This window comes from Protopterus annectens, chromosome 8.part0, assembly GCF_019279795.1.
Source record: "Protopterus annectens isolate FY-2018-M chromosome 8.part0, PAN1.0, whole genome shotgun sequence".
Taxonomy (NCBI): domain Eukaryota; kingdom Metazoa; phylum Chordata; order Ceratodontiformes; family Protopteridae; genus Protopterus; species Protopterus annectens.
In genome coordinates this window covers 637,039,206-637,054,525 of record NC_056741.1, presented here as the reverse complement: position 1 = coordinate 637,054,525, position 15,320 = coordinate 637,039,206, and the positions used below count along the sequence as shown (strand labels likewise).

Here is a 15,320-nt window from a genome sequence, read left to right as displayed (position 1 = left end):
AGTGTGGGCATTTCATCTCCTAATATCCTAAACACTTTCATTGTAAATCTGGACTGTTAAATACTTTAGAAGATTAAGCAAGGCAATAAATGGGTGATAATAATAATGAACGTTGTACAAACATCTTGAGATACCTAAAGACTGCAGTTCAAGACTGCAATTTGAAGAAACATCTCTGTTTGTATACCTGGGAAAAAAGGCACTGCATGACTGTCCCACAGAGGATGTTTCATAGTTAACGGACTCTCTGATGGATCTTTTCTAGAATGGATTGTTCCTCCCAGACCTGAACAAGCAAATGCTGATAAACCATTCTTCATTATTCGGCCATTCTCACATCCTTCAGTTTTCTGAAACAAGGAAATCAAGACAATGGAAAAATGTGAGTACTAACAGCTCATATGTTAAGCAACTGCTATCCTCATTAGCTTTCTAGAATTTCTCTCTGCTAGTAGAGTCAAATGGCAATTTCACTTAGAATACATATTTATAGGTCACCTTGGAATTACTTTGCCTGCAGATCTGTAAGGCCATTGCTTGGCTTTATCCTTTTCTGACATATATGACAAAAGTTAACAAAGCAAAGCATTTTTGTCAACAAAATCATTATCCAGACGTCTGGGGCAAATGTGGAGTCTTTGAGATATACTCTTTGTTGCATAGCAGCACGTGGTATTTTGATGTGATTTTAAAGGTTTAAATCTCTCTCCTTTTTCCTTGCTGCACATAAAGGAAAATAACCAAATACTTTGGATATTATTGAGCTAAAATGTCACAGAATATGACAAATTTCCTATATGTTGGGGTTGATACATTTTTATGTTAAAACCAAAAGGCCTGTGAGTGGAGACTACCTATGGTGAAGTTAAAACCCATCTTGAATTTCTGAATAGAATAGAGAAGAAACAACAACAGTGAATGTGGAATATCTTTAAATTATTTTCAAGTTAGCTTTTAATTGGAAAATTAGTCCTTTGTCTGCATTAAAGTCTTACTTCCTGTTTATGTGCTTCTGTCAGCTCCATGGAGGAATGGGAAGAATACGTCTCAGTGTCTGTACACAAGAAATCTGGATAAAGCTTAAAATAATGATGTGTGTGTGTGTGTGTGTGTGTGTGTGTGTGTGCGCGCGTGTGTGTGCGTGTGTGTGTGTGTGTGTGTGTGTGTGTGTGGGGGGGGGGGTCCACAGGTCCAAAAACAGGAACAGATTTTAAATCTTGCTTTTGTAAACTTAGAAAGTTGCTAGAATTATAAGGTTTGTGTTAGCATGCATATTTTAATGGATATGAAGTCTGAAAGTCACATGCATGTCATTATTAATGACTTCATTCCTTAATGATTTGCCAAAAAATACAAACTTTATAAAGCATATAAGGAACAAACCAAAAACATGAGGCAAAAATCAGGACATTTTGCAAAAATCTAGACAGTTGAGATAAATGGGGGGAAGTACTTAATTTTATTTGACTTATACTTCCAAAATTTATGATTTTAGTGTAGAAATATGTTTTTAGCATCAAATGTACATTTACTCGCTATAGATTTGCTGGTACTCTTAATACTGGAGTGCGTTACAGGAACCCAAACCTTTAAGCCACTTTGCTAGGTCATTACAAAGATCTGTACTGGCTCTAACATATCTGCTGCTTGTAGATATAATTTGCCAGCTATGTTTGTGAAGGCAGGGTTATAGCTCATATTTAACTAGCTGATGCATATTTTTATTTTATTCATGTGGTCATCAGCAGTAATTATAACAAATTTGTGTGTGGTGTGTGTGTGTGGTGTGTGTGGGTGGTGGGTGGTATATGGATATAGAGGATAAAGTTAAGTAAAGGTAATAAGAAACAGAAAAGGTTGTGTAGTGTGTAGTACAAGGGCTTGTCGAAATAGATTGAGTGGTGGTAAGGAGGTTAGGTGGGTAGATATTGTCAGACATAGGAGAATATTATGAAAGATTTGGTAGGGAGGATGATATTCTCCCTACCTCATTTGTATATCTGGGTGAGATTTATAAAGAAAAAACGGGTATAGCAGATTGGATAAGATAATGTATTGTTTCTGAGGAAGTCTGTGGATACATTCTGATGAAAGCGCTTAAACTGTTCTGTTAAAATTGGTTTATCTTGGTTCTGGTGTGGCTTGGCTCTTCATTTGGTTAAATGTATTGGGAATAGTTAGAGAGCTGAAAAGGAGGAATTAGAAACAAATTAAGTATGGTAGTATCTTTGGATAAGGAGCAAGGGCATATGCGAGTGTGGAGAAGGTGATTTTTAGTGTAAGTTTGTAGAAAGTTTTCTTCATCGCACCTTGATGAACTAAGAAATCACACAGCTCCAGACCCAATTCTCCAGAAGCTGAAAAATGTTATCAGTCAAGGATAGCCATCATGACAAACCAGTTTACCGCTTGGCATTTAACAGCATTTTCCTTACAGAGATGAGCTCATCGTGACGGAAGATGGAATCGTCATGAAAGGTCCAAAAGTGGTAATTCCTAAAGCATTACAACATGAATATATCAACATTTTGCATTGTGGTCACCCAGTTACTGATTCAACCAAAAGAAGGGCAAGAAGCATTGTATTTTGGCCTTCTATGTCCAAAGATATAGAGAGGGAAACTCTAGCATGTTCAATTTGCAACAGCACCAAACCACATCAACAAAAAGAACCACTTCACCGACACCAGATTCCTGAATTACCATGGTTGATGGTTGCTGCAGATATTTTTGAATGGAATGGTCAGCCTTACTTAGTGTTAGTAGACTCTTATTCAGATTGGTTTGAAATTGACCCAATTCCTAACGTGATGTTCAGCACAGTCATTACAAAATTGAAGAAACATTTTTCTGTCCATAGTAGTCTGCACAGTCATGTCTGACAATGTTGCACAGTTTTCAAGTCAGCAGTTCAAGAAATTTGCTGAGTCTTGGGATTTTGTTCATATTATCAGTAATCCTAAGTATTTACAATCCAGTGGGCTAACTGAACATGCAGTTGAGAGTGCAAAGATCATGGAGAAAATCCAGGAGAGATGGTACCAATGTATTCCTTAACTTACTCAATCTCAAAAACATTCCTCGAGGCAACTTGCTTGGTTCACCTGCTCAGACATTGTTGTCTAGACAGACTAGAACAACTCTTCCAATCAGTAAACAATTGTTAGTACCAAACCCAAAGAACAATAGAGTGGTCAAGGCTCATTTTTTGAGAAAACTTTAGTCACAAAAGTTGTCCTACGATAAGACCAGTAAATCCCTACTATAAGATGAAGCTGTGAGAATGCAAACATCTAAAGGATATGACCGAGTGGGAAAATTGAAGAACATTTGTGAAGAACCGAGATCTTACATCATACAATCAGAAGGAATGGAGTTCAGAAAGCATCAAAGACATGTGTTACCTGTCTCTGAACCAGTGACGCAGCAGATTGCCAGTGCCAATGACTCTAATTCTCAGAGTGACTTGTCAACTGTTCAAATTCAAAAGAACAATGTGCTTCCTTCAAACAACTTTGATGTAATCCCTGATGTTCCAGTTTTGAGAGAATCCCCAGTGACTGTCCCTGTTGCTAAACCCAGTCAGAATTTCTGTGTTACCAGATCGGGTAGAATTTCCAGATTGAATCCTAAATACACAGCGACTTGGACTTGAACTTAGTTTTATTTCTTGAAATGTTGATATAATGTCTAGTTCTTAAAATGTCTTTGTTCTCTTATTTTGCATGTCAACCAAAATTAAAGAGGGAGGATGTAGATCAGTGGGTATATTGTACCTAGTCAGCCACTGTAGCTAGATAGCATGTGCATATAAGTTACTGAGCATGTGCAAGATCAGTGCCATTTTGTGTAGTCAGTCAGTGTGGATGTAAGTTTCAATGGAGATGCACATGTGTATGTTAGAAGTAGCAAGTCAGTCAGTAAGCTTATGAAGTTCGAAGTATATGTTCCAGTTACAGCTCCTGATGTGTTTCTGTACAATAAATTACTTGAATGTATTCCGTGCCTTAGTGTCTCATTTGAATACATGAGACATGCAACAGTCCCCATCATACTGCTGCTGGAAGAGCTAAGCAAGCTCAGTTTGCCTGCAGAATAGTTAGGGCATTTTCCATCATTGCCAAGGTGTTGGCATTTGGGCAGATACATTTTGAAGGAAAGCTGCATTGACAGCTGCTAACCTGCTGGAGTGAGGTTCAATGTCCACAAAGTTTTGTTGCAGTTGTCACAACAAAAAGTGACACAGTTTCCTAACTACGAGAGAGAGAGAAAGAGAGAGGAGAGAGAGAGAGATTCACTGGTAATTCTATACCCTTCTTACCAGGGTTCATATAGCCCTGGGAGAGTGGAACAGCAGTCAGTAAATCATGGCTGTCATCCAGTATGAATGATATTATTCTGCTTTACAGCCTTAATCCCACCCAATAACATCTTACTGAATGCCACGTTGAATAGGGACATGCTGTAGTGGTCCAGTAATATGTATGCATTTCTGCATGACCACTGACAGTCACCTATGGGGCAAGTGCTGCTTGTCTGAACATCTTGATCCAATAGGTGTTAGTCTTACAGCAGACCAGAGATGCCTACTTCATAGGATCATAGGAGGTTTCTAGGCTATTGGCCCTGAGGCGCTTATAAGCCTAGCCAAGACTTTAGCCCATGTTTAGACAAATCATCACCCAATGCGCCTGTCCAGCAGGGACATGGATGGAATCCTAGGGGTATATTTTGTGTTTCCCATCCAGGTATCCAGGCTGCCCTTAAACAGCAGTAAAGAGGTGCTCTGTTTGATGTGGAGAGGGAGTATTCCATAACTGAGAGAGTCTTGTTAATGTCACAGACCAGGTTGAGGCCATGTGTGTAGGTTACTTGAGTGGAGCTTGACTTGCGGATATGCAGCATTCCCATCAAGGTGGGGTCCGTGATCGCCTTGTATGCCAGACAGAGGTTACCTCTGAGTAGTCTGTATGAAAGTGAGTAGAGGGATTGGGCTTTTAGCCTATCTATGTATGGTAGATGTTTGAGGCCCTGGATTCTCCTGGTGAGGAACCTCTTGATCTCTCCCGCTGCTTCATGTGCTTTGCGAGGTACATGCCAAAAGGTGCATTGTACTCAATAATGGGCCTATAAGTGAAGAATACAGGGGTATTATGACCTCCTTGTCCCTGGATGAGATACCCATACTTATGAGGTGGGCCATGTAGAAGGCTTTCTGTACCACGGAAGCAACATGGTGGTCAAAAGTCAGGTTGCTATCAACCTGGGTGCCCAAATCTCTCACGACTGATTGAGTGCTTAGGACATTGTTATTAATGTGATAATTTGTGGGGACATCACTCTCCCCAAAGGGGATGATGATGCATTTTTTGGTATTCAGACTGAGGCCATGTTTCTGGCACCAGTCATTTGTCTGAGTGAGAACCTCTTGGAGGATGTCCACATCACTAGGGGAATTGATGACAGCACCCAGCTTGCAGTCCTCTGCAAACTTGGTCAGCTATAGCCCACTGGTTTTGGCCTGCACCTCAGAAAAGTACATCCCAAATAACAGAGGCCTCAAGATCGAGCCCTGAGGTACACCGGTTGTTACGGGTCTACTGCTTGAGGTGGGTTCTATCAGTGAGCCAGTTTGTTACCCATCTGGTAACATATGGATTGATGCCTAGTTGAGAGAGTTTATTTATTATGCCAGAGTGGGGAATAGTGTCAAAGGCTTTGGCCAGGTCAAGGTAAGTGGTGTGCACCATCTTCCCCTCATCCATGGCTTTGGTGACTGTCTCAAAGAAGTCAACCAAACTTAGCAGGCATGACCTCCCCTTGATGAAGCCAAACTGTGTGGGATTAAGTGTCTGGAGGTTGCCAATGTCCTTGTTAATGAGGTTCATGATAATCCATTCTATGGCCTTGCAGATCAGGCTAGTTAGGCTGATGGATCTATAATTTCCTGGATCAGTGGATGCTCCACCTTTGTGTAAAGGGATGACAGTGGCTGTCCTCCACTCAGCTAGGATGAAGCCAGTACTCAGGCTTTGGTTGAATAGGGTGTCTAATGGTGCTGCAAGTTCCTGCCTGAGTTCATGTAGGATGCAGCCTGGGATGTTATCGGGTGACATGGAGGCTGTATTGTTTGCCTTTGAAAGAGCAGTGATGACCTGTTCCCTAGATATAAGGGGAAGGGGGCAGGTACTGGGGATGTCCTGATTTACTGATGGGGGGACAGAGGGTAAAGTTTTTGCTGAATCTGTCAGCCAACAAGTTTGTTATATCTATGTCATTTGTATATGTGGTGTCCTTGACCACCAGTTCTGAATAGATCTGGGTGCTTCCTTTGAGACTGCAGACATATGTGAAGAAGGCCTTATGATCGTCTCTAGTAGTTGTGGACAATTTGGACTCAAAGTTTGCTTTGGAGGATTTCACTAGTGCTTTTATTTTCTTGTTCAGGCTAAAGAGAATTGCTTCCAATTGGGCATCTGATCCTTCTTGTTCTTGGACAGCAATTTTTTACTTTGTTATAGAGTTTATTTATTGCAGATGTTCACCAGACAGGTTTACTCTTCCTTGCAGAGGATGACTCAGTCCTAACAGATGTTCCTGATTCCATGCATCTATATAAATGCTCGTATTGTGCTTTAGTGTAGTTTTGGATATTGGTGCCAGTTCCTACAGGGAAGGGGGCTTTAAAGCTGTTTATACCATCCCTCAGGAGGCTGTAATCAGCTTTGGAGAAGTTTTTATGTCTGATCCTAGCTAGTGGGGGGTTGGGGGAGATGGTGACTTTGAAAGTGTCCGCTTTGTGGTCGGATCTTAGGAGAGAGGATGATACTATAGGGATGCTGCAGTGGTTACTCATGTTGGTTAATACCAAGTCCAAGATACAACACAGGATGTGTGCAACCGCACCAGCTGTTTACTCCTGCCATCCATAGTCAGCTTTCCAAGCACCTAGGTTGCTAGCTCATCCAAGATGAGATGCAATAAGGCTTTATTCCTGTGCAGCACAGAGTAAACTTTTAGCTAAAGATTTCCTGTTAAATTTAGCATAATGCAAGCAGTTATCAGACACCAGAAAAGACACTACAAATGCTAGTCATTCTGAACAACCTGTCACTTGCAAGAGAATTGTTAGTGATTTTCTTTTGAGACATCATTAGTAAAAGTATAAAGAAATATAGAGTGATACAGAACAAATTTATTCTTACTCACACACACACACACACACACACACACACACACACACATATATATATATATATATATATATATATATATATACATATATTTATGCATGTGAATATGTCAGATTAACAAAGCACAGGTTACTGAACTGCACCCATTACAAAAACACTGGTCAAATCAGTACCCACTAAGAGATTGGCTTTAACATGGGTTCTACAAGGGGAATGTTCAACACTGATATGCTCACAGCTCCCATATAAGCTTTAGTGTTCCTGGTAGTAGGTAGTATTCAACACGTGACATGCATATAACTTGGAGGAGCTTTTGCATGGGTCCAAAAGGAGGGCACATCTGCAGTACTGTATTTCATCAGCTGATCTCAAGAACTTGTTATGCGATCACTCATGCTTTGACTACTTGATCAGTTCAATGTAACTATGTATACCTGTAGCAATATCAATATCTATATCTATCTTTCTATCTATCATAGGTGCATAGGTAAATACAATGCTAGCTGCCCTTGCAGGCCATTTTAAGCCTAGCCAATTTCCCTATTTATTTTTATTTTTATTTTATTTTACATTTCTTTATCATGAAAGTCCTACTGGACATATGTCCATTTTCAGTGGAGGCCCAGAGAGAAAAGCTCCACATGAAATAAAAGGTGAACAGAGGTAGCATATATCAGTGGATTGCACACAGTTATTCTACATACAGGTAGTTCACATATAGGTAGTATTTAGTCTTTCTGGGTAGGACTTTTGTAAGATCAGATTGTACACAGTCTACAGTACTAACATTTGTAAGATCAGATTGTACACAAGCTACAATACTTAATTCTGAGTATAATTAATACCCAAGTATAAGAATCACAACATTACAACACATTTTTCATAGAAATAAGCAGTACAACAACATTGTAATATTTACTACACCTATTGGTGCTTGAATTAATATATCCGTTAGGTGTTATATTGGCCTTCCCATCCCATGATCAATAATTATATATTACCCCTACTGAGAATAATTGGGATCATACCATAGATGATTTGAGGGGATGCATGCTTGGGATAAAGGATCTAGGAGCTGCCTCTGTCCATTAATAGTACAGGGGGCAGTCCTAGGGTAAATGTTTTGTTTCTCATCTATAGATACAAGTTGTGCTTGAATATGGACATGGACAAACTTTGTTTTACATAGTTGGGGAGTCTGTTTGAGACCAGCAGTATCCTCTGTAAAATACACCTGCCCCTCCAAACCATTCTGTTGATGTTGCAGAAGAGGTTTAGATCCATAGAGTGAGCATTTCTTATGCCATTTGACTTGCTGATGTACAGTAAATCCATCAGTATTGGGTCAGAGGATGCCTTGTATGCCAGGCACAGATCTCCTCTTAGCAGTCTGTAGGATACCACGTATAGTGACATGGCTTTGATTTGATCCATATTGTTTAGGCTTTGTATCCTTTTAGTAAGGCATCTCTGTGGGTGTTTCAGTTGTTGCATGTGTCTGGACAGATACATGGGAAAGGGGGCATTATACTCAATGATTGGTTTAATGAGGACTGAGTAAAGGTGGAAACTGACATCCCTAGATCTAGACATAACCCCTTTGTTTAGAAGCTGTGTTATATAGAAGGGCTTTCCTATGACAATGGACACGTTGGTTTAAAGTTAGGTCACTGTCTACATTAGTTTCCAAATGCCGAATAAATGGGTTAGCTCTTAGTGGCGCATTGTCAATGTGGTAGTTTCCTAGGGTAAATGACTTCCCAAAGATTATGATAATATATTTTTTGACATTTACTTTCATTCCATGATTTTGGTACCAGTTAATTATTTGGTACAAATCTTCCTGCAGGATGGCTAAATCATTTGGGGATTCAATGACTGTTCCTACTTTGCAGTCATCTGCAAATTTAGTCAGCCAGAGCCCTTTGGTTTTGGCCTGTCCTTCAGAGAAGTAGATGCCAAACAGCAGATGTCCCAGCACAAAGACTGTGGATTCCATTGGGTCACTGTCTCTTTGTGGAGATAACTGCCCCTGTTTTGACTTCCTGCAGCCTATCTATGAGCTAGTTGGCAATCTATCAGATGACATGGGGTTTATTCCATGTTTATTTAGCTTTTCTACTATGCCTGAGTGGTGGATTTTGTCAAAAGCTCTGGCCAGATTGAGGTGTGTGTTGTGTACCATTTTACCCACATCCATTGCTTTGGTGACCAGGTTGAGTAAGCGTAATCTGCCATTGATGCATCCAAATGGAAACAGATCCAGTGTTTGGAGTTTCCATGTGTCCTTATTGATTAATTCCATTATAAATCTTTCCATAGCTTTGCATATGAGGCTGGTCTGTAATTTCCTGGGTCTGTGGAAGATCCTTCCTTCCTTATGGTGGGGAATAACAGTATTTGTTCTCCATTCACTTGGTACAAAATCTGTATGGAGGCTGAGATTGAATAGTGTTGTTAGGTGGGTGGCTAAATTGTGCTTAATGCTATTTAAGATGCACCCAGGGATATAGTCAGGATCCTTCAATGTAGTATTTTTAGCTTTTGATAGTTATTTTAGGACTTGCTCTAGTGTGATAGTTGGAGACAAGTCAGTTTCAGGTATATCATTAGGGACAGATGTGCAGAAGAGAGCTGCATAACGTTAGAGCTCAATTTATTAGCCAGTAAGTTGGTTATATCTTCATCTTTAGTATAGGTAACATCATCACAATCAGCTCAGTGCATTGTTGCATTGTGCTTTTGAGATTACAAACATAACCAAAAAAGGCCTTGTGATTGTCTTTGGCTTGGGTAGCTATTTTAGCCTCAGACTTGGCTTTTGTGAAATTTATTAAGCTCCTGAGTTGTTTGTTTATTTCAGTGATGCTTGCTCTAGCATTCTGGAAATTATTATTTTTACTTTTCATCAAAATTCTCTTCCTTTTATTGTAAAGCTTGTTGATATTATGGTTCCACCATGTAGGTTTGTTTCTGGGGTTTGCCCTGCATTTGTTCCTACAGGGTCTGGCTGCATCTAAGCAGCTGTTTGCATGGTGATACACTGTGGTGGTGTATGTTCTTGCATATTCAGTGGCGTTAACTGGATTTGGTGGGGATTTGCAGCTTGTCAATGTATCACTTAAGAGCTGGTAGTTTGTCTTATAGGAATTTCTATAGCTACCTTTGGTGGAAGTGATCTCTGGTTTCAATTTTATTTCGAAGAAGGCAGCTTTACGGTCAGACCTAGCAAGTGACAAAGATATGCATGGGATGTGTAAGATGTCCCCATATTAGTAATGACACATATTAGTAGGGATTAGTAAGGATTCTATCAATCTTTATATCTATGAATGTGCGTGTGTGTGTGTGTGTGTGTGTGTGTGTGTGTGTGTGTGTGTGTGTGTGTGTGTGTGTGTGTGTGTGTATTCATGTTGCCTGGAAAATGCATAATGTGCCTTTAAGTCTACTACTGTGTGGATTGTGAGAATATTCTCTCAACAGTTAGCTAGATAACAAGGTTTTAGTTGAGAATGAAGGTTACCTCAAAGGATATTGCCTGAAAGCAACAAATCAGGAAGTCGCAGGAAGATCATTGGAGGCAACAGCTGGGAAGCTAAGCCTAGAGGAGGCATATCGCTTTGGACTTTTATACATTGTATAAGTATTTGTTTACAGATCTGGATGCTGGGCCTGCAGGAATCCTGCATCCTTGGGCTTTTGTTTTAAAGACAATATTTCACAACAACCAAGAAATATAAAAATTATGACATAAAGCAGAAAACTCAGTTTACTAGCACACTTATAGGTTCATAGTTTCATAGGTGTATAATAGGCTAATGGCCCTGGAGCCTTTACAAGCCTATCCCATAGAAGAGTCCTGGCATCGTGCTGCCCGACGTTAGTTCCCAGTGCCTCTAACAAGTAGAGCCACTGGAGTGATCCCCGGGGTGAACTTTCTATTTCCCATCCACTCATCAAGATTTCTCTTGAAGAGGGCCAATGAGGTGCTCTGCTTGACATGCATGGGAAGTCTGTTCCAGAGAATGGGCAATCTCTGGATTATGAACCTGTCCCACCAGCATGTTCTGTTGATTGTGGTAATGAGGTTGAATTCTATGGAGTGTGTGGTGCAGAGAGATTGAGATTTCTTTAGATGTAGCATTTCTAACAGAGCTGGGTCAGACATGGCTTTGTAAGTCAAGCAGAGATCGCCTGTTAGTAACCAATAGGAGACAGAGAATAGCTGGATTTTTTTTGAGTCTGTCCATGTAGGACATGTGTTTAAGGCCTAGGATCCTCTTTGTGAAGTACTTTTGTGGCCTTTCCAGCTGTTGCATCTGTCTAGTGAGGTACATGCCAAATGGGGCATTATACTCGATGATTGGCCTAATGAGGGAAGAGTAGAGAGAGATGATGACCTCTTTCTTCCTGGATGCAAAACCCTTGGTAATGAGATGTGCCACATAGAAGGATTTATTGACGACCGTGGCAACGTGGTGGCCGAAGGAGAGGTTGCTGTCAGCCTGCATCCCCAGATCTCTTATAACATCTTCAGTGTTCAGTGGCCTCCCATCTATGTGGTAATTAGTGGGAATGGAGTTTTTCCCAAAGGGGGTAATGCATTTTTTGGCATTAAGCTGAAGGCCATGGTTTCAACACCAGTTGTTGGTCTCATTGGTCTTCTAGCACCTTAGCATGAATGCCTTCAAAAGAATTGACACTGATAAAAAAATAAGAACACTAAGGTGACTTATAAAAAAGGAATCAAATTAAATACCTCCAATTAATCTTCCTTTTAATTCCATTAGGTGTTACTACCTTATATTTTAGAATAGATTAACTTTTCTTGTATAACAATTTTTTGTTTAATTAAATGACTTTCTGCTGGTCTAACAAATATTTGCAATAAAGCAAAAGAATGTAATAGATTAGGATTTTTGTCATATTTAAGTAAAAATCTTCTGTTAAAGGACTTTCTATCCTAGCAGTTCTAATGTATCAAATATGTTCTTTAAGCCTATCACAAAATCTCCTTTTGGTCTCACAACAGAACAAATCACAAATACACTTAAATAACTTGTTCAGAAGCACATGTAAAATGCCTACAAATTTCAAACTTAATATCATGGAAAATGTGACACAACAATACAAAAAGAACAGCCCCCACAGAAGTGGTTCCTATGCTGCCAAAAGTAACAGGTGAACAAAAAGTTCACAGAATGTACAGATTAGTTGTGAACTAAAATGTTAGGCAAACCATGCCCCCCTTAGGAAATACTATGGAAATTACAAATTAGCTTAGCTAAAAATATCCTGTAACAAAATTGGCTGTGTTTGTAGCTATAGAAGCTATGTCATCAGAAAGAACATTGCACTTTGCAACAAAATAAATGTTATGTTTACCACCATCTGATCTAGTATAACTGTTAGCAAAATAGAATCAACATCAAATCTGTCCGATATTTCCAGGCATTCAGCCTGTGATATCTGAAAAATCATAAACTATTTCAAAGCATGAAAGGCTGTATTTACATTTACTAAACATAGGTACATTTTTCTGAATCTGAAAAAAATATTGTCTTCCATTCTAGTTCTAAGCATTTCTGCATAAGGCAAAGAAGAAATAGGATGAGGATGATAACTAACAGCATCCTAATAATCTAACACCCACAGGTTTATGAAATAATTTAGAATGCACTTTACCTTCAGATGTCAAAAAAAAATTAAAAATGACACAACTACTGTCTGACTAGTATAACATAAATTATATCTATTACCTACCCCTATTACACAGTAATAAATGAAATAATCAAGACATCAAAAATATTTTATAATGTATTCAGAATAAAATTCAAAATTATAAAGGTACTTTACCTCAAAAAGACCCGTTATAATATTAGCATAAGCAGGGTCAAAATATGACCCATAGCTGTTCCAATAACTTGATGATAATTTTGCTAAATACAGAAATATTTATCATTTAAAATTCTGAAATTTATTTATGATGTTTGCTGATGTTTTGGGTTGTTGACTATGTGTCGGTTCTGTTGGGACTGTGCTGCCGGGTGGGATATGCATGATCGACTCGCATTGTGTCTAGTACCTCAATAGATACAGGTATTCACCATCTATTGGAGGGCTGGGTGCGGAGTGTGGTGTGGATTGGTCGCATGTGTCCTACCTGGTTGTGTGGTCTCGATGATGTTGACGTGCATGGTCGCTAGCTTGGAGTGGCAGCAGATAGTAGAAATTAATTAGATGGTATGCATATGATTGATTTATGTTATGCATTATTTCCAGTATTAATAGATAGATTGTTTTTAGAGGCTCGAAGTGTATCTCTTTTGAAGTCTTATGTTTCATGGAAATTCTTTTTAAATGCTTTTAAGTTATTTTATCTTTATATACGATGAATGTATTCAGATATTGGGATGTTTTATACACATTATAAGATGTACAGGTTTGATGTAAGTATTTTTGGTTGTAATATAATGGATTTATATAGCCGTTCACTGCAACCTATATATTGTAAATGCAAATAATTCATATTATATAAGCATATTTATGAATCAGCAGAATTAAGCTATATTCATATAACAACTTATGATGAGCTACTTTATTTAATAAGTAGTCTAATATTGTAGCGAATGTAAGCTGAATATGTTTAATGGTTTACTATAGTGGATGTAGAGAAACGTATACTTTTTTGAGTCCATAGCCCTTTAAAGAGCTTGATTAGAGGTCATTCACGTGTTGTATATATAATGAATTAAGAAATGCATTTGAATGTTAACGGTCTGAAGAAGCATTAGTGAAAGCGCTTACCATTTTTTATACAAATAAAGGTCAACGTTTTGGATTTTTATACTTTATCTACTTCATTTACTTGCGCATTTTTGTGGACTTTCCATGGTAGTAATTTTTCAAGCCTTTGGTTACCTCTCAGCGTCATTTATTGGATTATAAAATAAATGTTATGTTTACCACCATCTGATCTAGTATAACTGTTAGCAAAATAGAATCAACATCAAATCTGTCCGATATTTCCAGGCATTCAGCCTGTGATATCTGAAAAATCATAAGCTATTTCAAAGCATGAAAGGCTGTATTTACATTTACTAAACATAGGTACATTTTTCTGAATTTGAAAAAAATCTTGTCTTCCATTCTAGTTCTAAGCATTTCTGCATAAGGCAAAGAAGAAATAGGATGAGGATGATAACTAACAGCATCCAAATAAACTAACACCCACAGGTTTATGAAATAATTTAGAATGCACTTTACCTTCAGATGTCAAAAAAAAAATAAAAAATGACACAACTACTGTCTGACTAGTATAACAAAAATTATATCTATTACCTACCCCTATTACACAGTAATAAATGAAATAATCAAGACATCAAAAATATTTTATAATGTATTCAGAATAAAATTCAAAATTATAAAGGTACTTTACCTCAAAAAGACCCGTTATAATATTAGCATAAGCAGGGTAAAAATATGACCCCATAGCTGTTCCAATAACTTGATGATAATTTTGCTTGTTGAATATAGAAATATTTATCATTTAAAATTCTGAAAAATATATAATATATGAAGATATAGAACAATATAATAAAAAAATAATGTAATAGCTCAAGGTCATACTTATGAAAAATGCTACTACTATATAAACTCTTGACATCCAGAATTAATTAATACATCTAAGATGGCCATAAAACACTGCACAAATTAGTAAAACGTAAATCAGTAGAGTCTAAAATATAAGAAAGTAAAGAAATGTCTTTAGGCATCAAAAGATGATTTATAACACAACCAATATTTACTAAAATGATTCCACAAGTAGATGCAATGGAGTTGATCAGGATGATATCAATTATTTTAGGAATTTTAGAAACGCAGTAAACAATAGCACCAGAAGATACAGCTTTATCGAAATATTTATCTAAAAAATAACCTGGTCTTATCTGGATATTAACAAGATCTTTACAGTCAGCAAGTAAATGATTATACATACTCAAACTAACTTTTTCTTAAGTTCTAGAATCTTCCAAATGTTGCCCGCTCACCAAATAATACTGATTTTTGTAAAGCATAACAACATATTTACCTTTATCTGCTAGACTGATACCATTTTTATTTGTT

General features: G+C 38.0%; 1 protein-coding gene across 3 annotated transcripts in view; it reads right to left on the bottom strand.

Annotated features, from left to right (window-relative positions):
- The window catches only part of FOXP3 (forkhead box P3), a 733,303-nt gene that overhangs the window by 175,004 nt on the left and 542,979 nt on the right, over nt 1-15,320 (bottom strand). For all 3 annotated transcript variants that reach the window (XM_044080123.1, XM_044080122.1, XM_044080124.1), the window contains one exon: nt 188-350. In XM_044080123.1, coding sequence (XP_043936058.1) covers nt 188-350 — 163 coding nt within the window. The remainder of the gene's footprint in view (nt 1-187; nt 351-15,320) is intronic.